The 25,044-nt window shown below is 43.2% G+C and overlaps 1 protein-coding gene across 1 annotated transcript; it reads left to right on the forward strand.

The window, feature by feature from the left end:
* Positions 1-4,810: 4,810 nt before the first annotated feature.
* LOC126283932 (uncharacterized) lies at positions 4,811-7,669 on the forward strand. Its single transcript, XM_049982318.1, has 2 exons — positions 4,811-5,096; positions 6,811-7,669. The coding sequence occupies exons 1-2, from the start codon at positions 4,862-4,864 to the stop codon at positions 7,425-7,427; spliced, it is 852 nt and encodes a 283-aa protein (XP_049838275.1). The 5' UTR covers positions 4,811-4,861; the 3' UTR covers positions 7,428-7,669.
* Positions 7,670-25,044: the final 17,375 nt, after the last annotated feature.

Here is a 25,044-nt window from a genome sequence, read left to right on the forward strand (position 1 = left end):
CTGTTTACTAATGTTCTTTAAATTTTTTAAACTGTTGTATTGCTGTAAATGACTTGATTGCCGTTTTTTAAAAGAAATTTTTAAACTGGTGCATTGCTGTAAATTACTTGATTGCCGTTAGCGGCGTGTTTAAAAGGCTGTTTATTGCCGTACTGCTAGTTTCTGTAAGATATAAATAAAACATTTGTGTGTGAAAATCTCAACTCGACAGTAAACTACTAGAAATTTGGCCCCGTTTCCCAACTTGTGGTGTGGTTTGTAGTAACCGTAACCACTGTGTGTGTCATCAAAGTTCAGCATTCCGTGTTAATTACGGGTGAGTGACTTGCAAGTGAAGAGCAAATCAAGCAGTACAATGCATTAGTGACATTTGCGAAACTGACATTTCGGTTTCAAGGTATTATCAATGTTTGGTTTGGAATTGCTACACCCAATGAAGAGAAATGCATTTCAGTGTTCATCAGTCAATCTCGTTCGATGTGCTCACAGACACAACTTGTCACGAACATTGTCACCATACCAGCGGCAAATTTCTTCGGTTTCGGAAATTCCGCGCCATGTAAATTGTGGAAAAATTCAACTAGATTTCTTTCTCTGTGCTTCTCTTTCAACTAGTCGTTTGCTTGCAAATCAATGAGGTCTCCAACTGTGGTTACCTGCCATATCATTAAGGTTACAAACAAACGAATTCTGGAACGTAAGAATTTCACCCTCTATGCCGTCAAGATGTGAAAGTCTCCAAAACTGCTTGAAGTAACGAATAATTTCTTTTTCGAAAAATCAAGGTTGACATCTCCGGAGACTCTAGCACAAAACTCTTTGAAACTGAAAAAAAAAGAAAAGATTTCTCGTTTTCTCCCTCCACTTGAGCTTTATACAATGACAGCTTTCTCAGAAAGCCTTTAATGTTTCTCTAGAAATCATAGACGAAGATATTCTTTCCCTGAATTTTCAACTTCAGTTCGTTCATGTGGGATGTGACATCGACCAAAAACGACTACATTGACAGCGAGGTTGGATCTGACAGCTGTGGATAATCTCTACCTTTTTCAGTGACAAAAAACCACGTATTTAATTTCGTAACTTGTAAAAACGACACTGGACTTTATCGTACGAACCACATCACTGCTGCGTTAGAAGGCAAGTCACAGAACAGAAATTTTTTTCAAGAAAAGCATGGAACTGGTGAACTGGCTGTGACTGAGTGCTTTACCCCAGACAAAGTTCACAGCAGATACTACTACTGATTTCAATACACAAGGAATACCTAATTCGTCCCCGTAAAGTGCTTGCTGATGTAGACCTATGAGGGGCATTCAAATGAAAATGAGACAGATGGAAAAAAAGTAATCGCCAAAACAGGTAATATATTTATTCCACTGTATGACAAGATTCGTCGAAAAATCTTTGCGGTTGCTTACGGAACTATACTTGTATCCAGGAGTGCATCTTATCGCCCGAAGCAAATCGCCCATATGTTACCATGGTCATTTCGACGCCTTGTACAAGTTTCGCTGCGAACCCCTTATGCATTCTCCATATAGACCCGACCTCCCCGCATCCGATTTTCATGTTTTTGGAGTCCTGAAGTAAGACATTCGCGGCCATCGATTTGCTTCGGATAAATATATTAACCGTTATGATGATTACTTTTGAAATAAAAAATAGTTTACTAACTTTACCATCTGTCTCGTTTCCGTTTGACTGCTTCTTTTATCATAGAGAGTAAGAACAATGTGCGCAGAATTTGCAAATCTTCCAAGTGAGCCCTAGTGTGTTCCACGAGAGCATTCCCTCATTCCAGCCAAGTTTTTCCCTCCATTAACTGTAACACCTCGATGCTAAGCCATTGGAGGTAACAGTCTTGGGAAGGGTTTCTCTTCCATGAAAATTGTTGTTCTACGTATGCTGCAAACGGATCCAAACTCTTGCTTTATCTGAAAATTGACACCGCGAGCATGATAAGTTATGACGTACTCGGGAGACAGATAGAATCTTTATACGTAAATTGAAGGTGGAGGGGGTGGGGGCGCCGGCCGCGGTGGCCATGCGGTTCTAGGCGCTGCAGTCCGGAACCGCGGGAGTGCTACGGTCGCAGGTTCGAATCCTGCCTCGGGCATGGATGTGCGTGATGTCCTTAGGTTAGATAGGTTTAAGTAGTTCCAAGTGGTAGGGGACTGATGACCTACGATGTTAAGTCCCATAGTGATCAGAGCCATTCGAACCATTTTTGGGGGGGGGGGGGGGCGGGGGGGGGGGGGGGGGAGAAATAGGAAAGGCAAAGTATTACTGATATCAGCTGCATCGGGACATTATGCGGAATCAGCGGTGACGAGTGAAAATGTTTGCTAGACCGGGAAACGAACCTGAGATCTGCTGCTTACTTTGCAGGTTCGTTACTCACTGCACCTTCTAGGACACAGTGCTACCGCAACTGCTCGGACATCTCGGCACGCCTCACGAACGACACACATTCCCACCGAGCGCCACCGATCCCTGTCCATTTCCTACATACTCGCTACTCTGAGATTACTGCAGTTGGTTGGACATACTTGGGCATCCGCACTGAACAAAATGGATCCATTGTCCATTATTATATGAATGCCTGGTGTCTGTTCTTTTGGGCACAACTTCAATATAATGTCCGAAAGAACAGACACTACACAGTCATATAATCGACTCGCGTCGATGGGCAATGGATCCATCCTCTTCAGTTGGAGTGCGCAGGTAGGTCCGACCTCCTGCGGGAATCTCAAATTAGTGAGGATGAAGGAAACGGACATAGACTGTCGACAGGTTGCGCTCAGTGGGAATGTGGGTCGGCCGTGAGTCGTGTGGAGATAGTCCGTGCAGATGAGACAAACACGGTAACCCGGATGGCACAGTGGACAATCCAGCCGTGTGGAATCCCGGTCTGTAAAAATTTTTCAGTCGTCGCGGCTGATTCCGGCTGCGCACTGGAGTAACTGGGTGCAAATCAAACCTATTTAAATGGGGCTACAGTGATAGCGATAGGTGTGAATGCGGAGCAATACAGGACTTGGACCACCTATTGATTTGCCCAGATATGTCTATAACATGCACTAAAGACGATATTTTGAAAGTCAATGACAAAGCAACTTACGTTGCTAATAACTGGGAAGGGAAGATATAATTGGTGCATCCGGATACGGAAGAAGAAGAAATTCCGCGTAATGTTCCGATGCATCAGTAACACCTTCCCCTTACTTTCTGGGTCCGTCAGCACCGACTTTGGACTGATGGTGACTGGAAACAAGTTGCCTGGTCAGATGAGTCTCGTTGGAAATTATATCAAGCAGATGGACATGTATGGGTATGAAGACAACCTTATGAATCCATGGACCGTGCGCGTCAGCAGGGGACTGTTCAAGCTGGTGATGCTCTATAATGGTGTGGGGCATGTGCAGTTGGAACGATTTGGGATCCCTGATACGTCTACATAAAACTCTGACAGGTGACACGTATGTAAGCATCCTGTCTGATCACCATTCAGACGGACATCGTCATTTCCAGCAGGACAATGCAACACCCCACATGTCCAATGCCGACCCTGTAGAGAAACGGGAAGAGGCAAAGGCAAATGAAAAAGAACCGACAAAGGACGTGCAGAAGGGCACTAGGACTATTTTTTTCTACCTGTAAATTATTACACAACGGTACAGTTATTTGGGAGGTGGAGGATGTTAAAATCGAACTGCAACAGCATCACACACGCTGCTGCAGCCACAGTAAACGCAAGGGATAAACATGGCGACCTGAGTTCTCGACCAGTCTGCGTCGCTATCACCAGTGTCCGCTCTTTCCCTATATACATTACATTTACTTGCGATACCACTTCCGGAAGACGAAGACCGAATTTCGGAAACCGTTTCTCGTTGTCGTGTTTACATATTTTAAGGCCTCAACTGGTTTTGATAGGCCGGTCAAATGCCGGTTTTCCGATTGTCGTTGTTCTACTGAAATGGCGCCTGGAAATCGATTGTTGTGATTGTCATAACGTCCTTCGTTAGCGAACACAGTGCTCTCTGGTTTTCCACCGAGCGAGGTGGCGCAGTGGTAGCACACTGGACTCGCATTCGGGAGGACGACGGTTCAATCCCGCGTCCGGCAATCCTGTTTTAGGTTTTCCGTGATTTCCCTAAATCGCTCCTGGCAAATGCTGGGATGGTTCCTTTGAAAGGGCACAGCCGACTTCCTTCCCCATCCTTCCCTAATCCGATGAGACCGATGACCTCGCTGTTTGGTCTCTTCCCTGAAACAATCCAAAAAATCTGATTTTTCAGTGGTGGGGGAAGCTAGTGGCGTCATTAAATCCTCCTTTTACTTTGAGCGGCAGGACAGAAAGTGGCACCACTGCAGTACCGTAACTCCACCGAAAACTAAGGAAGCGAGAAAGGAAGATTGGGTTAAGTCCCGTCCACATCGAGGTCATTAGAGACTGAGCAAAAGGTCGGATGCTGTCAAGGATGGGGCAGGAAATCGGCCGTGTCCTTTCAAAGGAATCGTGCTGGTATTTGCCTGCAACTACTTAGGAAAATCACGGAGAACCTAAATCTGGATGGCCGGACGCGGATGCCGAAAACTAGGTGTTCCCATTCGCAGTTGTGGTGGGACTACAGTGTACCGCGAGCACTGATGTCACTTCAGTGGCGCGTGTGAACGCGGCTCGAAGTGCGAAGCACGCGGCTGTGGCGTGACACGGTTCGGCTGTGGGGCAGCTGCGTGGCGGGGACGTGGCCTTGTGCTGAGTTACGGCTGAGCGCCATGTTGAAGCACCGCGAGCACAGATGGCGTGGCGGCGGCGCGTCCCACACTCGTTTGCGCCACGTCCTTGCGTACTATGCAGTCACGAGTGGCGCTGGGAAGCGACGCCTGGCGGAGACATCCGAGTGGCGCGCTACTGTTTTCGTGGATCCGAACCGTCAAAATGCGAGACGATGTTGAGTTTAATGAAATGTTTTGTGAATTAATAGAAACATATCCTCAACTGTACGATTACACTCGACCAGATTATAGCAATCGCAGTGTACAGGATAAGGCGTGGTGGAAGATTGCTGCACAACTTAACGAAACAGGTCAGTGATTGATAATGAGTAATAGTATTATACTTCGCAGGGGGTGGTCAAAATTATGGAAACACCAAAGGTGCAACACATTATCAAGCCTAACACACTGTAAGAAAACCGTTGGCATGCAAACAGCCTCCAGTCGTCTAAGACTGAATAAATACACCATGTGTTCTGTATCGTTTTCAAGGGAACCTAACGCCATTATTCTAGAAAAGTAGTGTCGAGCTCGGGATGGCGATCTCGCACCATTCTCTTCAAGTCTATATCTCGTGGTCAACTGGATAGCGTTACTACTGCGTCTGGACCACGGGATCCTCGGTTCGAATCCCGGACGAGTTGGGGATTTTCTCTGACTGGGGACTGGGTGTTTGTGTTATCATCTTCAGTTCATCATCATCATCATTTGTGACAGTGGCTAGACTGAGTTGAGTAAAAATTGGATTGTGTAAAAATTGGGACTTTCTATGGTGGCTGATGACTGTGCAGTTGAGAGCCCCACAAACCAAACATCATCATCATTTTCTCCAAAGTAGACCACAAAGGCTCAGTAACATACAGGTCTGGTGATTGTAGTGACCAAGGGAGAGGAAAAAATTCATCCTCAAGCTCACCTCACAAAACCAGTCCTGGATAATGCGACCTGTGTCGTCTTGGAACACAGTATGTCTATTGGGGTACAAACATTTTACCATGGGATAGACCTGACCAGCGAAAATGACTGGCAGTAATGCGATCCTGCAGAGTAACCATGGGGCCCACGAAATTTAACAGTATGACTCCCCAAATCATTACTGAACCGCAGCCATGTCTCATTCTTGGGACGTAAACTCAGCGAGAAGTTGTAAACCGGAGGAAACAATGGTCATCCGACCAAGTGGCACTCTTTCATAGCCCCACAGTCCACGTTTTATGGCTTTGGCACCACAGTTTCTTGTTACGGGAACTTGCGTCACACATCAGTGGATCTGGAATTTCAAGCCGCGCGGGATTAGCCGAGCGGTCTTGGGCGCTGCAGTCATGGACTGTGCGGCTGGTCCCGGCGGAGGTTCCCTCGGGCATGGATGTGTGTGTTTGTCTTTAGGATAATTCAGGTTTAGTAGTGTGTACGCTTAGGGGCTGATGAGCTTAGCAGTTAAGTCCCATAAGATCTCACACACGTTTTGAAATTTTAACTCGCCCTTAAATTCCTTGTTTGTGAACACTGTTCTGACGACGATTGACACTTGTCACGTATTGTGGACATTGTTGATGAAAATACAACAATACAAACTGCAGGCTTCGCTAGCAGCTGCTTTTATGCTCAAACATGCATATCTCGCTGTTTCACACATTTTGGAATTTCAACTCGCCCTTAAATTCCCTGACACTTGTCACGTACTGTGCACATTGTTGATGAAAATACAACAATACAAACTGTAGGCTTCGCCAGCAGCTGCTTTTATGCTCAAACATGCATATCTCGCTGTTCCACACACATTTTGGAATTTCAGCTCGCCCTTAAATTCCCTGACACTTGTCACGTACTGTGGACATTGTTGATGAAAATACAACAATACAAACTGCAGGCTTCGCTAGCAGCTGCTGTTATGCTCAAACATGCATGTGTTGCTGTTTCCATATTTTTCTTCACCCCTTTATATGTTGCGTAATTACTAAAGATGCCCCTACCCTTAGAAGTGGACCGTTGGCTGATACTAAATTGCTTTTTTCTCCTTTCTAGTGATCAACTGCAAGGAGAGATGGAAAAACATAAGGGGACGATACAGCAAATATAGAAAAATAGTTCGCTCACCTGATTCTGGAGCTAAACAAGTCGCAGAATACTACCTAGCATCACGCCTTCAATTCTTGGACAAATTTTTAAAAACAAGACTTCCGAAGGGCAACGTTGTCCTCGAAAACACTAAAGTTGAAGAATTAGACGACAGTGTTTCAGTTGAAGCAGAGTATCGTGACCTATTGCGCGAAGATTCTTCTTCTTCCTCATCGGAACCATCTACTCCCCTCCGACAAGGTATATCACATGTCTCGCCTACACCACCTGCAGTTGCTAAATGCGATGATAACAGGAAGAGAAAAGCAGGCATTGACGTGCAAGATGCGAATGAAAGTACTTTTAAGTATTATCTGGACACTCAAAATTTGCTAGAACATAAACTGGCGAAAGTAGGTGAACTTGACGCAGATATGGCTTTTCTCCAAAGTTTGCTTCCGGATATGAAGGCAATGACAGCTCAGCAAAAACGGAAGTTCAAAATTGGTGTTTTAAAGCTGTGTGACGAGCTTCTGGAGCAGCATCCTCAGGCACCTCAATCTCCTTTACCCTCACGCAAGTGACACGTGTGTCAACAGCTGCCAAACGGTTCTTCCGGCCGCTGCTAGAGGCGTTTGACGCACCACAGGATTAGCCAGAACTAATTGAGTGAATTACAAAGCATCAGTCTTAACTGAATGCTTAAAGTAGTTTCATGTGATGTAAATATTTCATATAGAAAACAGTTTCAGTATCTTACTGAAATGTGAAGTGCCTAAACAATCATTTTGTAATATTGCTGGAAATAAAAAGTTATCCATCACAATATATTGTTATTCTGATTATAGGTGTTTAGTGAATGAAATATCTATCTTGAAAGTGAATCTCAGACCGTTCCACAAAGTACAGAATGTGCAAGGATATTCTGTAACTTACTGTGCAGTTGTCTGTCGTGCTCGTAACTGCCTGCTCAGGTGGTTTCCTTGCGCATTGACGTCTCCTGAGGTGCAGAAGTGGAAAGAATAGGGGACCAAGGGGCATGCAACAGAAAGAGGGCGCTGGAAGGGTGTGGTTGTCGTCTGGGGCCGGTCGGAGTTGCCGAGCGGTTCTAGGTGCTACAAACTGAAACCGCGCGACCGCTACGGTCGCAGGTTCGAATCCTGCCTCAGGCATGGATGTGTGTGATGTCCTTAGGTTAGTTAGGTTTCAGTAGTTCTAAGTTCTAGGGGACTGATGACCTCAGAAGTTAAGCCCATAGTGCTCAGAGCCATTTGAACCTTTTTCTCGTCTGGGGCGAGCGTTACGTTTTCGATTTACTAACTGCTCTACTTACTAATGGTCAAAACTGAACCTGAATTTAATTTTCTAAATATTGCTACCGTAACATACGACAGCTAAAACCAACACCATTCATTAATGTGATATTTAGGAGTATATTACCAGGTAGTTCGAAGATTTGACAATAACAAAAGGATCAAATGGCTCTGAGCACTATGTGACTTAACTTCTGAGGTCATCAGTCGCCTAGAACTTAGAACTACTTAAACCTAACTAACCTAAGGACATCACACACATTCATGCGTGAGGCAGGATTGGAACCTGCGACGGTAGCCATCGAGCGGTTCAAGACTGTAGCGCCTAGAACCGCTCGGCCACTCCGGCCGGCGTGACAACAACAACTTAAAAATGCCATAGAACTACGAAACAGTTTTTAAATATATTTTTAACAATTAAAATTATTAACGTCCACGATCCACTATAAGGTCTCTTTAGAAGTCAGTAAGCGCACACAAAGCGGACGAACGCAGATTCGGTCAAATTCCGACAAGGAAAATAACGAACAGGCACGGCAAGGAAAACTCTTTTTATCGCCAGCGGAACGTCTACATTGAGACTGCCGAAGCTGCGTGCTTGATGCGGCACGTTCTGCCCTTATTAAGCATTGTGAAGTCTGTGGCATCTGTTCAATGCATTTTGGAGAGCATATTTTCTCACAATGACCGGGGGGGAAAGAGTTAAGAATTCAGAAGCGGATTCTTCCCGTCATCTATAAATGAACAACTACTATTGTGTCCCATTCGTGACAAGAAGTTTTCAGAGGAAGCTATGACGACTTTCAGCCAAAGTTATAATCTTGGAAAATGTCGTTCTGACAAAGTCAGTATGCTTATTTCATTTTTTAAGCACTAACAGCAAAGTATGAGAAACACAGCATTGGAGGCAAGTTATTCGAAAAATCTGCTCTCAGAGCTGAAGCCTCCTTGCATTCTATAAAATATCATTATTAATTTTAAAACGTGGAAAATCTCACACAATCTGGGAAACGTATCTACTTACCATAGTTGAAGAAACTGTCGGTACTATTCTAGGCGCCTGCCGCATGTGTCAGTATGAAATCCGTTCCTTTGAGTGACTGATTTAGGTTCACGAAGTGGAAAATATCAGAGTTTACTAAAATACTTTGAGTAATACCAACGCATGACTTAGTTAAAACTTCATTAATATTATTAGTAATATTTTTGGAAAGAAGCCAAAATAAATTATAGTTGTCTATAAATTCTGGCAGTGATGGAGCTTCTGTTCAATGTAAACACTGACTGAATTTAAAGTAGTTAGAATTGCGGTGGGGATGTAGTGATTATTTTTATTTTATTTATTTGTTTATTTATTTGAAGGTAGGTGGAGATGATGGGCGGTGGTGCGGGAGACTCTGGTTCCCACGTGTAAACAAGGCCTTACTCTGGCTCAGAATCCATAGCATAACGAGTATTGATACTAGAGTAAACGCAAATCAACATACGTCTACTAAAATCAAAACTTTCACACTACCAACGTTCTTCACCAAAGGAACACACTGGCTATTTGTGACTGGGTGTTGACTGCTAGCATAGCGAAACTCGCATATTTTCTGAACAAGCGGCGATCATCAACATATACATCTGTAGGCAATAAAAGAGAATGAAAAATAAAGACCGAGAATTTTGTATCGCAGCTAATAATAATACTCATTTGCAATAATAAGGACAATGTCGAAAGAAAATGAGCCTGCAAAACCATAATTGTGCAGTAGAAAGTTATTTTAAGAGCGAAATTAATTTTAATTTTTGGTTCTGAAAATTACTGAATAATTCTGTTCAAAAACTGAGTGGAACTTCAGGTCTGTAAAAGACGGTGGCAGTGACAAACTAACACAGCTTCAACACTAATGATAACGTTATTAGGAAATTTTTTCCAGTAATAGTTCGCAAGGTTTGAGCTTTTGTGTCATGTATAATGTAAATCTTCACTTAAACTTTGCGCTGTAGGCTTTTCGTCGTCGTCGTCTACGTTGTCGGTCCCCAGTCAGCGACCGTGCAGTCCCGTAATTATCACTGCCACGCTAACCTTCTTGGTCCGTTCGTGGAAGCAGGAGGATCGCGATATGTTGTAGAATCCTCTAGCTTAACGTACCTACAGCTTAATGTACCTACAACATATAGATAAGATACGCTTCATACAGTTAACATTTGTTAGCCACTAATTCTCGCAGTTTTGAATTTGTCGTTTCGCAGTCGATCACGACTTGGAATATTTAAAAGTACCACTGTGCACAAAGAATAAGTAGATTAATATATTTATAATTTGATTACAAATCCGTGGTATTCGTATAACGATCCCTACTGTTCACAATGGATACCGCACGATCACCGCAATTATGCGATGATCAGCACATCCCACATTCAAGATCAACGATCTGAATATAACTTAACACCACAAAAGTGCAATAGCATATTGCTAATTTAATTTGACAGTCCGAGGTACCCTTAGCAGTTCACGTTACTATCGGATTTTTTATTATGGAAACCTGAGTTTAAGCTTTAATTAGAAACCAAGCAATAAGTCTATTGCAACATGAGTTATACCAATATTTTTTCTTGTCTTATTCTACGTTAGCATTTATAGAGCTTTTTGGTTTTATAGTTCAATGAGTATTTCTTATTTTAGATAGGGTTGTCCGGTTTTCTCCATTTTCGCTAGGAACTGTTAACTTTAAAACTGCACAGCTTGAAATGTATTTGTCCAATGAAATTTCCTGGCAGATTAAAGCTGTGTGCCTCACCGAGACTCGAACTCGGGACCCTTGCCTTTCGCGGGCAAGCGCTCTACCGGCTGAGCTCAAGCACTACTCTCCTACAGAACTTTCGTGAAGTTTGGAAGGAAGGAGACGAGGCACTGGCAGAATTGAAACTTTCCTGCAGAAGAGCTTCTGTGAAGTTCGGAAGGTAGGAGACTAGTTACTGGCAGAATTAAAGCTATGAGGAAAGGTTCTGAGTTGGGCTTGGATAACTCAGTCGGTAGAGCGCTTGCACGCGAAAGACAACGGTCCCGAGTTCGAGTCTCGGTGCAGCACACAGTTTTAAACTGCCACGAAGTTTCATATCAGCGCGCACACCACTGCAGGGTGAGAATTTCATTCTGGTATTTGTCCAACGTTAATGAAATTTTAATAGGTTATAGGCATGTATATTTCTATGGGAAATCTCAAGTTGCAGAATTTTGCACTCAGCCAAAAAAAAGTTCTTAAGATTTTTGAAAAGTAACTTTTTCCCAACCTAGTATAAACATACAACGTGTGTTTATTTGTCAGGCCCACTTTTCTGCATATATTTTAGATCTTTATATCCCCTACATTCACATTAGCGATTTTTTTTTATACTCCTGAGTGTGTTGGCTATTCTTGGAATGCAACGGTTGTTATTCTTTTGTTTCTGCTGTTTGTAAACAACACGCTTTCAAACACGCGGTTAGTTTTGTTCAAGTGTGATTGCGAGTAGTTGCTACACTTACGTTTGCAGAGCTTGTTTACGTGTGTTTTGTTGTGTTTATTGAAGATGACGAAACGTAAAGGCATTTTCAGGAAACGACAAGTTAGAGGAAACATGTTTAGAAAGCTTTCTGTACAAGAGGTTATGTCGCCTGGCAACGATGTTTCTAATTGTAATTCTTCAACAAGTGCTCTCACATTCTGCGTGGTGTCTGTTTGTTCTAAGTCATGTCGCCCTACCACTTTCGCGCAACGACGCTCTGAGCGTGTTTTTTAGGGAATTGACTAGTTTGAACCTGGGACCTGTTGCTGGTAAGGAGACGTCAGATCACACATGACATGTAGAGTTCAGAAGAGTTCAGTGAGACTAGCGATGATATAACCAAATACTTAGTGATTTCAGCGTCAGCTCCACTGCACTCCCTGTAAAATAATCTTAATACTGACTAAATTTAGTGGAAGGAGTTCAAGGCTTTCCTAATTTTAGTTAGCTGGTAAAATAACGTCCAGAGAGCAGTTAAGTTTACCATTGGAAATTTTATTCTACTCACAAAACATCGTTTATAAATTGCACTATTGATAAAAGGAAATATTTTAATACAGGATGATAAAAACCATTTGCGTTCTAAGAACGAATATTTCCTGAATGGGTTCCCAAGTTCTACAATGGATCGAAGGATGACCTATGCCATATCACATCTATAATCTAGGTTTAAATTAAGTTTCACAAAAGAGAAAACTATCAAAATGGTCTACAGTGACCCTCAATTATCTTTAATTACTTATTTAACTTGTCGTAAATTACAGTGGCTGATGTGGCTTCTCAATAATTATATAACAGAAAAATCATCGCGTTTCAGATTTTAACTTCTAGTAGCAAATGTGAACACCATGAGATTTAATTGACGATCGACACTAGTATTACGTAAAAAGGGGGTGTAACAGATGAGACTTCTGCAGTTCTGAGTGAAGGCTTATGGGCTCTGTTACGGCATTGCGTGCGTTCATTACCTTGTCGGTGGTTAGGCAGCGTCAGGGGGCGGCGGGCGGCGCAGCTCCACACACCTCGCCGTCTCGGAAGCGACTCTCCATAACTTCTCTTTACTACAAATTACCGAAGTTGGTTTAAGAAAAGCTATCTGGCTGTGTTTTCATCTGACCAATCAGGGTATCAATGTTAACCTTAAGCTCCACCTACAAAAATTCTGTCTATCCAATGAGAAACGTTATACTTTTCGTGGTGGGGCAATGGTTTTAATGTTTGCAACGTAACAGAGACGCGTATAGTCTCACGCTAGAACTTGCAACTGATGTGGCCCTTTTAGTGTTATCGTAAGATCTATACTGTTCTTCTGGAGGGCTCTTTCTTTTAACATGAGCTGGAGGTGGTCTTGGCGGTCGGCTGGCGACGTGGGTGTCCGTCCCTTATCGTAGAGCCTCCTAGCCTACACGACTCTGCTCTCGGCCTCTGTTCTCGTTTCTCCCCTTGGAACTGCGTCTGTTTCACTGTGGGAAGGTATGACGTGCATTTAGGCGTTCTTGTGTTAGTCTGTGGTACTCCATTTGCTCACTCGTTGATCGCATTACTTTGGTTAATGTAATGTCAGGATTTATTCGGTGCTATGTGACATACTGCCGGATTTGCTATCATGTCAGGGTTTTCATGGAAGGTGTTGGATTTGCCTGACACCTTACACTGCGTCATCAAAGAAGCTCTCACCAATTCAAGAGAGTTACAGCGATATATTGTAAGTGACAAGGGCTGCAGTAACATTATTATAAATCTGAGAATATTATGAGATGTAATTTCTAAATTTGTACAATGTAGACAGTGTGGTGAGTCACAGAGTGTGAAAATTTATGAGAGTGTCAGTGTGAGAAATGGCCTAGAAATTGCTTTGGATTTAATTTGCGCTAAATGCTCAGCTCTGATTTCATGTAAGAGTTCTTCAAAACCCGATACAAGTAGCCCTTATGAAATCAATACTAGATTAGTTTTTGCCTTACGATCCATTGGCAAGGACATGGCTGCAGGGAGAACATTTTATTCAGTGATCAATTTATGTCAACCACCAAACAAATTTGAAAAACTGCAATATTAGTGAAAGCTGTATGTGAGGTCAGTGAGAAAAGCATGAAACTGGCTGCTAGGAAAGCAGTGGAAGAAAATGATGGATGTTCGGATATTGCAGTTACATTAGATGGAAGTTGGCAGAAAAAAGGGCATACTTCTCTGAATGGAGTAGTGACTGCCACGAGCATAGACACCAGTAAAGTGTTAGACGTGGAGGTAATGTCTAAATATTGCAAATGTTGGAGAGTCAATGAACATAAAGAACGCAACTGTGTGGCTAATTTTAGAAGAACAAGTGGCGGCATGGACGTTCACGGAGTACAACAAATATTTCATCGCTCCATAGAAACAAGAGACATACGATACACCAAATATTTGGGCGATGGTGACAGTAAGGCATACAACAATGTGGTGAACTCTAAGCCATATGGAGATGCCATTATTAGCAAAATAGAATGTGTAGGCAATTTAAAAAACATTTGGGAACAAGGCTAAGAAAACTAACTGTTGATATGAGAGGAAAAAAATTAGAAGATGGAAAACTGTTGACCGGACAGGGTCGATTAACTAAAACTGAAATAGAAAACTTGCAGGTATACTATGGGCAGCCAATTAGGAGAAATAAAGGAAATCTGGAGGCAATGAAGAGAGATGTTTGCGCCATATTCTTCCATATGTCCTCTACTCATGATAAGCCATGTCATGGATTGTGTCCATCAGAAGAAAAGTCGTGGTGCAAATACAATAGGGCTCAGGTAACTGGAAAATCTTATTCTACATCAACATCTACATCTACATGATTACTCTGCAATTCACATTTAAGTGCTTGGCAGAGGGTTCATCGAACCACAATCATACTATCTCTCTACCATTCCACTCTCGAACAGCGCGCGGGAAAAACGAAAACCTAAACCTTTCTGTTCGAGCTCTGATTTCTCTTATTTTATTTTGATGATCATTCCTCCCTATGTAGGTTGGGCTCAACAAAATATTTTCGCATTCAGAAGAGTAAGTTGGTGACTGAAATTTCGTAAATAGATCTCGCAGCGACGAAAACGTCTTTGCTTTAATGACTTCCATCTCCATTCGCGTATCATATCTGCCACACTCTCTCCCCTATTACGTGATAATACAAAACGAGCTGCCCTTTTTTGCACCCTTTCGATGCCCTCCGTCAATCCCACCTGGTAAGGACCCCACACCACGCATCAATATTCTAACAGAGGACGAACGAGTGTAGTGTAAGCAGTCTCTTTAGTGGACTTGTTTCATCTTCCCCGCAAAATTGACTATGTGGTCTTTCCAACTGAAGTTGTTCGTAATTTTAACACCCAGGAACTTAGTTGAATTGACAGCCTTGAGAATTGTACTATTTATCGAGTAATCGAATTCCAACGGATTTCTTTTAGAACGCATGTGGATCACCTCACACTTTTCGTTATTTAGCGTCAACTGCCACCTGCCACACCACACAGCAATCTTTTCTAAATCGCTTTGCAACTGATACTGGTCTTCGGATTCCTTACTAGACGGTAAATTACAGCTCATCCTCGAACAGCCTAAGACAACTGCTCAGATTGTCACCCAGGTCATTAATATAGATCAGGAACAGCAGAGGTCCCAGGACGCTTCTCTGGGGAACACCTGATATCACTTCAGTATTACTCGATTATTTGTCGTCTATTACTACGAACTGCGACCTTCCTGACAGGAAATCACAAATCCAGTCGCACAACTGAGACAATACGCCACAGGCCCACAGCTTGATTAGAAGTCGCTTGTGAGGAACCGTGTCAAAAGCCTTCCAGAAATCTAGAAATACGGAATCAACTTGAGATCCCCTGTCGGTAGCGGCCATTACTTCGTGCGAATAAATAGCTAGCTGTGTTACACAAGAACGATGTTTTCTGAAACCATGCTGATTAAGTATCAATAGATCGTTCCCTTAGAGGTGATTCATAATGTTTGAATACAGTATATGCTCCAAAACCCTACTGCAAACCGACGTCATTGATATAGGTCTGTAGTTCGATGGATTACTCCTACTACCCTTCTTAAACACTGGTGCGACCTGTGCAATTTTCCAATCTGTAGGTACAGATATATCGGTCAGCGAGTGGTCGTATATGATTGGTTAAGTAGGGAGCTATTGTATCAGCGTAATCTGAAAGGAACCTAATCGGTAAACAATCTGGACCTGAAGACTTGCCCGTATCAAGCGATGTGAGTTGCTTCGCAACCCTTAAGGTATCTACTTCTAAGAAACTCATGCTAGCAGCTGTTCGTGTTTCAAATTCTGGAAAATTCCATTCGTCTTCCCTGGTGAAGGAATTTCGGAAAGCTGCGTTCAATAACTCCGCTTTAGCGGCACAGCCGTCGGTAACAGTACCATCGGCACTGCGCAGCGTCTTGCCGCTTGTGTACTTTACATACGACCAGAATTTCCTCGGATTTTCTACCAAATTTCGAGACAATGTTTCGTTGCGGAACCTATTAAAGGCATCTCGCATTGAAGACCGTGCCAAATTTCGCGCGTCTGTAAATTTTAGCCAATCTTCGGGATTTCGCGTTCTTCTGAACTTCTCATGCTTTTTCCGTTGCCTTTGCAACAGCGTTCGGACCTGTTTTGTGTACCATAGGTGATCAGTCCCATCTCTTACTAATTTATGAGGTATGAATCTCTCAATTGCTGTTGCTACTGTATCTTTGAATTTGAGCCACATCTCGTCTACATTTGCATAGTCAATTCGGAAGGAAGGGAGATTGTCTCTTAGGAAGGCTTCTAGTGACACCTTATCCGCTTTTTTAAATAAAATTATTTTGCGTTTGTTTCTGGTGGATTTGGAAGAAACGGTATTGAGCCTAGCTACAACGACCTTGTGATCACTAATCCCTGTATCAGTCATGATGCTCTCTATTAGCTCTCGATTGTTTGTGGCTAAGAGGTCAAGTGCGTTTTCGCAACCATTTACAGTTCGCCGTCGATTCGTGGACTAACTGCTCCAAATAATTATCGGAGAAAGTATTTAGGACAATCTCGGAAGATGTTTTCTGCCTACCACCGGTTTTGAACAAGTATTTTTGCCAACATATCGAGGGAAGGTTGAAGTCCCCACCAACTATAACCGTATGAGTGAGGTATTTATTTGTTACGAGACTCAAATTTTCTCTGAACTGTTCAGCAACTATATCACCGGAGCCTGGGGGTCGGTAGAAGGAGCCAATTATTAACTTAGTTCGGCTGTTAAGTATAACCTCCACCCATACCAATTCGCACAGAGTATCTACTTCGATTTCACTACAAGATAAACCACTGCCGACAGACACAAACACTCCACCACCAATTCTGCCTAATCTATCTTTCCTGAACACCATCTGAGACTTCGTAAAAATTTCTGCAGAACTTATTTCAGGCTTTAGCCATCTTTCTGTACCTATAACGATTTCAGCTTATGTGCTTTCTATTATCGCTTGAAGCTCGGGGACTTCCCAGCACAACTACAACAATTTACAACTACAATTCCGACTGTTCCTTGATCCAAGCACGTCCTGTATTTGCCATGCACCCTTTGAGACTGCAGCCCATCCCATACTTTCCCGTGGACTTCTAACCTAAAAAACCGCCCAGTCCACGCCACACAGCCTCCGCTACCCGTGTAGCCGTCAGCTGAGTGTAGTGAACTCCTGACCTATTCAGCGGAACCCGAAACCCCACCACCCTATGGCGCAAGTCAAGGAATCAATCTCACCAGCATTCTCTTCCTGCTGCTGATATTACAGCCATTAAACCTATTTTCAGAAACTTGGCTCATGCTGACCTCCTAAGGAAATGTCTGTATGGGCAGACACAGAACCCAAATGAATGTTTCAACAGCATGCTTTGGAACCGCCTTCCTAAAACTGCGTTTGTAGGCATGCATACACTGAAACTAGGAGTTCATGATGCTGTTATTACATTCAATTGTGGTAATATTGGAAAGTGTTGGGTACTGAAAAAGCTGGGAATTAATCCTGGTGAAAATATGATCACTGGGCTGCAACATTGCGATAAAATGAGGATAACCGATGCAGACAGGTCTGCATCTAATAGGGCCAAGAAAGAAAGACAAACATCCAGGAAGGTGAAAAAGAAGCTGGAGGACCTGCTAGAGGCCAAAGAAGGCCCATCACATGCAGGAGGACAGTTTTTATTAATTGTAAGTAACAACTTTCAAAAGTTTTTTCCTTAAAGTCAATTTCCCGCAGACTACAATTTTCAGTACATATGGCCCACAGACACTATTATAGATAAATGAATGAAATTTTCAGAGAATCTGCATAACATTAAATGACACCTCTGGTACTACATTCATTAACATTCCCCCATTAGGAAGTTCACAAAAAAATATTTTCTGCAGAAAAAACTTAATATTTTTTTGTTAATAAATTTAAAAAAGTATTTCTTAAAAACTATAAAATGGATAAAGTGAATTTTATTACAGTTGACTCTATTAGCATGTAACAAACAGTGAAAATATTAAGGTGCTACATCAAATAGTTTTTTTAAGAAATGGGTCAAACACTTGCCTAATTAACATGGGTTAGATGTTAGGTGTGGTCCCCTTAATGGCCATTTTACAAAAGAAGTTTCGATTGGACATTCCATCCGACAAGGACGTCCTCTGTCAATGATTTTATATGCCACTGTAGTAAAGCCGCTACTGACCAACTTAGTTCACAGCGGGATCGCGCAACTATTCTGTTACTATCCCATGTATTGCCTATGCTGACGATATACGCATAACTGTTTCATCACCACAACTTATGCCAGCACAAACTCTTTTACAAGCATTCACGTTTCTTTCAGGAGCAATATTACATAGAACTAAAACGACAGCATAGCACATCGGAGACGGTATCGGAGATATATCCCATGTTAACTGGTCCAATGTAAAAAATTATCACTAAACTCTTGGTGTTACCTTTGAAGCGAACCAAGACAAATTCCTGGCAAAGAACTGGTCACAGATGCTTACTAAATTGCGAGCTGTTTTCATAGTCCACTCCAGCCGCGATTTGAACATACTACAGAGAGTTACAAGCAAGACGAATTATTTGGTTCGAATTCTTCCTATATCCGACCATGGAGTATACATCAACCGCTGTGCTGGTTTCTTTTTAGAGGACACATTTTCACAGTTCAGTTTGCTGCATTAACTTTACTCACGTCCAAAGGTGGCCTTAACCTCATTAAGTTACCCAAAAAATGTGGAACCCTGCTCCTAAATCACGTCAGGAATGAACTTCATACCCGGAAGATCAGTATCATCACAAACCTCATCCCGCGGTGGAAGCCTCATAGCCTTGACCTACCAGTTGATATCACCGGCATTCCGTTTTCTTACCGACATGTGTGACTGTACTACATCAAAATGAGCTACATTCGACACAACATCGTCGGTACCGGAAGTCTGACCAACAGAAATTTTATGACCTTTTCATGACAACAACCCACAGAAATCGTCTCGAAGAGAAACATCCACAAACAAAATGGAGTATAGTATGGCGGTATGTGCACAGGGACATGTTTCCGTCATGCGTTGAAGCCGACTGGTATCTAACAGTCAACGATAAAGTAGCAACGAATGAAAAGGTACATGAGATAAGCTTTCATCCGACGCCCAACAGTGACGCATGCGGGTGAGTAGATACACTAATTCGTAGGCTCACATGTGGATATGCAGAAGAAATTACTGCATTTCTTCATCAAAGATTGTCGATGATAGACCGTACGACGCCCAGAGTCACAAAACTGAGATATCCCGAACAAAACACAACGCTGCAACGTGGATCATTGGCCACACAGCATCGTTTATCACGCAGAATAGGCATGTTTTCGTAGATTATTACTCTTACATCGAAACTGAACACCTCAAAATAAAGACAACATCGTGATTACAGGAAGTCATTTGGAAATACGCTGAACCTCGTAATCAACGGTTAAGTACATCAAATTCAGTATTTCGGATAGTAGAAGTTGACACTGATATGTTTGTAAGAGCCCTAGTTGCTTCCTGGGACTTATGTTACTGTCGAAATTTAAACATACACTACTGGCCATTAAAATTGCTACACCAAGAAGAAATGCAGATGATAAACGGGCATTCATTCGATCTGAACCCAGAACAACCACCTCTGGCCTTAATAACGGCCTTGATACGCCTGGGCATTAACTAGAACAGAACTTGGATGACGTGTACAGGTACAGCTGCCCGTGCAGCTTCAACAGGATACCACAGTTCATCAAGAGTGGTGACTGGCGTATTGTGACGAGCCAGTTGCTCGGCCAACATTGCCCAGACGTTTTCAATTGGTGAGAGATTTGGAGAATCTGCTGGCCAGGGCAGCAGTCGAACATTTTCTGTATCCAGAAAGGCCCTTACAGGACCTGCAACATGCGGTCGTGCATTATCCTGCTGAAATGTAGGGTTTCGCAGGGATCGAATGAAGGGTAGAGCCACGGGTCGTAACACATCTGAAATGTAACGTCCACTGTTCAAAGTGCCGTCAATGTGAACAAGAGGTGACTGAGAAGTGTAACCAATGGGACCCTATACCATCACGCCGGGTGATACGCCAGTATGGCGATAACGAATACACGCTTCCAATGTGCGTTCACCCCGATGTCGCCAAACACGGATGCGACCATCATGATGCTGTAAACAGAACCTGGATTCATCCGAAAAACTGACGTTTTGACATTCGTGCACCCAGGTTCGTAGTTGAGTACACCATTGCAGGCACTCCTGTCTGTTATGCAGTCTAGGGTAACCACAGCCATGGTCTCCGAGCAGATGGTCCATTCTGTTGCAAACGTCGTCGAAATGTTCGTGGAGATGGTTGTTGTCTTGCAAACGTTACCATCTGTTGACTCAGGGATCGAGTCGTAGCTGCACGATCCGTTACAGCCATGCGGGTAAGATGCCTGTCATCTCGACTGCTAGTGATACGAGGCCGTTGGGATCCAGCACGGCGTTCCGTATTACCCTCTTGAACCCACTGATTCCATTTTCTTCTAACAGTCATTGGATCTCGACCAACGCGAGCAGCAATGTCGCGATACGATCAACCGCAATCGCGATAGGGTACAATCCGACTTTTATCAAAGTCAGAAACGTGATGGTACGCATTTCTCCTCCTTACACGAGGCATCACAAGAACGTTTCACTAGGCAACGACGGTCAACTGCTGTTTATGTGTGATAAATCGGTTGGAAACTTTCCTCATGTCAGCACGTTGTAGATGGCGCCACCGGCTCCAACCTTGTGTGAATGCTCTGAAAAGCTAATCATTTACATATCACAGCATCTTCTTCCTGTCGGTTAAATTTCGCGTCTGGAGCACGTCATCTTCGTGTTGTAGCAATTTTAATGGCCAGTAGTGTGTATTACTCCATTCGCTTAACAATGTAGAAGCCAATTTTTTTTCCATTTCGTGCTCTTACATTTCCTTTCCCTCGCAGAACAGGAGAGCAAATTCCCTTCAACAATGAAGTGATAGTCATTTGTGTACCATACGCTTTCCTGTTTCCTGCTGTGGAAAGAAGAAATACCAAGAAGAAATTTCATTTCATATATTTCGCAAAGGAAGACAGCAAATAATAGATACTTTTGTTAATTCTAGTGACTTCAAAAATTGGAGAAAATCCTTATTTTCCTTTCTCATCAATGAACTTCCATCCTTTTCCTTTTTATCCTATGTACAGATGGAGCATATGCAGCATAATTTACACTGTGTGATGTCCAGTTTTCAGTGAGATCCAATGGCCAAGGTCACGTTATTGTTGGTTTAGCACCTAACGCAGACTTTGAAGTCGTGTAGAAAAATGTGATGTATGGTGGTGTACAAAGCAGCAGTCATACATCGACTCTGCTCGGATGTGTTACTTGGATGTGTTACAGCAGGGAAAGAAAACAATGTATCAAACAACAGCATAGGGGCTCTCTTTTGTGAATGATGGTCTGTGGGATATGGTGTTCCTTCAGTACAGGTGACAAAACTTTACAGAGGTCTGTACAAGTGACTTCAATCACTGGCCACCTGCTCGAGTAGACCAATCGACACCTGTTTATTTAACGGGATCACCAAATAAGCTCTATGTTGGCACACAGGTGGTATATTTTCCCGATGTATCGGAAGAGAGATATATGTTTATATCTTATGAAGTTCTGTACCAGGTGGTGTTAGTGTGGTCATTATAGTTCATAGCTTTTTTTCTGTTGGATGGTACAAAATAACGATGCTTCATTGAATGTTTGGGTGACAGATGTGAATGCACCCTAAGGAAGCAGATCTCCATAAGGATGCAATACGTGCATCTAATGTGGATATGCATCGCAATGCAGTAGCAAAATCCTTGTCCTTCTTCCAGTTCCCGTAACTGGTTCTCCACCGACCGGAGTGGCCGAGAGGTTCTAGGCGCTTCAGTCGGGTACCGCGCGACCGCTACGGTCGCTGGTTCGAATCCCGCCTCGGGCATGGACGTGTGTGATGTCCTTAGGTTAGTTAGGTTTAAGTAGTTCTACGTTCTAGGGAACTGATGACCTCAGAAGTTAAGTCCCATAGTGCTCAGAGCCAACTGTTTCTACTGTCTTTCCTACTACCTCACGGTGCAGGAGGAAACTTCATTTGGCATTGTCCTTACACATCATACACGGCTGGGGCGCTATAACAACATGTTCCCATTTTCACTGAGTGATCAAAAAAGGTGGTCCTGCCGCATTAGCTCACTCCGTTTGTGCACAGGTTGCAGAAGGTCTTAGATATAGCGCTCTCTGACTTCTGCTCTGTTCTGACTTAAATTGGAACGATCACATTGACAAAGCTGTAGGGAGGGTGGGGCAGAGACTGAGGAACAGTTAGAAGGTGCAGAGAGACTGTCTCAAAAACGGCGCTGGAGTTTTGCAATAGCGGATAGGTTCGAAAAAGGGTACTCGTTTCGAATTATGATAGTGACACTAATATGATTCACTGGTGTCTGTAATCATTAAAAGACGTCTCAATTGAATCCAACGCAGGTATGAGGTTGAATAAAAAGACTTGGTTTCACGCTGCACATCGAATTTCTACCAGAAGACGTAGCATTATTTGTGACTTTTGTGTGTGCTTATCGAACAAAGGCCGCTTTCTATACAGGGTGATAGTAACATAGTCCTTGTGATAGCGTTTTTAATGGCACCGTCCTTACTCAGAAAATGTGTTGCCGGCGGTAGAATCCTTCTGCGGTCACCTCAGCTTCAAATGTCGCTTCTCAATAGTGTTCCTCGGAAAGAACAAACGTCATCTTGCCTCTAGAATTTCCCATTTGATCAACCTGGTGAGAATAATCTGACTGCTGGAAACATTTACTCTCCATGCAAAGTGACTCTCATGATCAATTTAATTAATTAGCCTATCAGTTTGATAACAGTGACGTGCCACCTAGCAGGTAGAAGCGATGGCTAGGGTACAACAGATATGATTCTTGACTTTGAGCAGTAATCAGGCTTTTTTTTTGTTGCAGCGATATCTTTTAAAGAAATTTCAATCTGTCACCTACGCAGGGAGAGGCAATCATCCTAATAAGACGAGGTGTATTACCGAATTGTAAAGTGATACATAGTATAAACCTGATATTTACAGCTTCTCTCTGGTGATACCATAAGAGACTTCACATGTCGCGAAGCCTTTGGCTACTTTAACAGAGGTCGAAAGTGAGGAGGTGTCCTGTGGCAGAAGTAGATCTTAGCACTGAGTTCACGATTACAGTCCTACAATGCAGGACACAGCAGATATTAAGGTGATTAGAACAGGTTTGTTTCTATCTGAGGACAAAATATTTAGTGGACATGTAGGCTGTTCCATACTGTCACAGGATTTTCACAGCAGGTAAAAATTCTTTAGCAGCGTGAGAACATGTGTATGTGTTGATTTCTTTGATGTGGAAAATATCTCATATAAAATGGAGGAAATTACATTTCACAAGAGAAAATCGAGGTGTATGGTCAACAACATCGTTGTCTCGAATTGGGTAAATGGGATTTTTTAAACTTGTGGGTTTATGTCGGGGTGGAATTGTTTAGATCTATTATATATGTCCAAGCTGCAGCAGTTTCTTTTGCAGTGCACTGCAGCTGGCGGTGTTTCTTTCACTACGCACTACAGCTGTCGATAGAAGTGATCACAAGCCTTCAGCGACTGGAAGTTGCAGATTATCTCAGCCTGTGATGGGTGGTTAGGTACAAAGAATGCGTCAACCTGTCTTATCTGCCCATGGAAGCGAGGGCTGGCAAAGTGGGCAGTGTGTTGGGTGAGCACAACAGAAGCAGATGTGTGTGCCACGTGAGATGCGATTCAAACTGATGGGTGTTTGCACTGTTTGTATTGATAACATCTAAATTCCTACCGCACCGTGGATTCTCTCCATGGCCATGGGTGGTGCAATCTGGCATACATGTGCGTCCACAAATGTGCCTGCGATTGCGGTGGTAATTTTCACTGACCTCTGAGCATTGCCTCTGGTGAACTATGAGAGGGGTTATGTGTTGCATGTGGACCTTGGAGCATGAAGGTACGGGATGTGCGGGTATTTCAGCGATCTCCAATATCCAGCAATGGCAGCTACTGTTACAGACTGGATCATGGTTTAAGTGATCATGTTCAGTGCTTCTCAATACATTTCAGTGGACTCTGTTTGTTGAATTGAGGGGGGAGGGGGGGGGGGGGGAACCAACAACGAGGTCATCGGTCCCATGCACTTAGGGAAGGGTAGGGAAGGAAGTCAGCAATGCCCTTTCAAAGGAACCATCCCAGCATTTGCCTGAAACGATTAAGGGAAATCACGGAAAACCTAATTCAGGATGGCTGGATGTGGATTTGAACTGTCGTCCTCCCGAATACAAGTCCACTGTACTACCCACTGTGCCACCACAAAACAGCAGGGAACCTCCACCTCGCTGAACGGGCTGGACAGTGTGTCTGAGGCCTCCAGCCTGACCGGATTGCCTGCAAACACGTCTTCAATGATTGTATAGGTTAAAGGCATATGCGACATTCATCGGTGAAGAGAACATGATGCCAATCCTGAGCGATCCATTCGGCATGTTTTTGGGCACACCTGTGCCGCGCTGCACAGTGTCGTTGTTGCAAAGATGGACCTCGCCATGACGTCGGGAGTGAAGTTGTGCATCATGCAGCCTATTGCTCACAGTTTGAGTCGTAACACGACGTCCTGTGACTGCACGAAAGACATTATTCAACATGGTGGCGTTGCTGCCAGGGTACCTCTGAGCCATGATCCGTAAGC

The sequence above is a fragment of the Schistocerca gregaria genome, chromosome 8, assembly GCF_023897955.1.
Source record: "Schistocerca gregaria isolate iqSchGreg1 chromosome 8, iqSchGreg1.2, whole genome shotgun sequence".
NCBI classification, from domain to species: Eukaryota; Metazoa; Arthropoda; class Insecta; order Orthoptera; family Acrididae; genus Schistocerca; species Schistocerca gregaria.

What these genes read in the sequence shown, in the direction of transcription:
- LOC126283932 (XM_049982318.1), top strand. Translation starts at nt 4,862, where the DNA reads ATGCAGTCACGAGTGGCGCTGGGAAGCGACGCCTGGCGGAGACATCCG. An exon ending in TGCACAACTTAACGAAACAG is followed by an intron (nt 5,097 to 6,810) that starts GTCAGTGATTGA and finishes TCTCCTTTCTAG; the next exon opens with TGATCAACTGCAAGGAGAGA.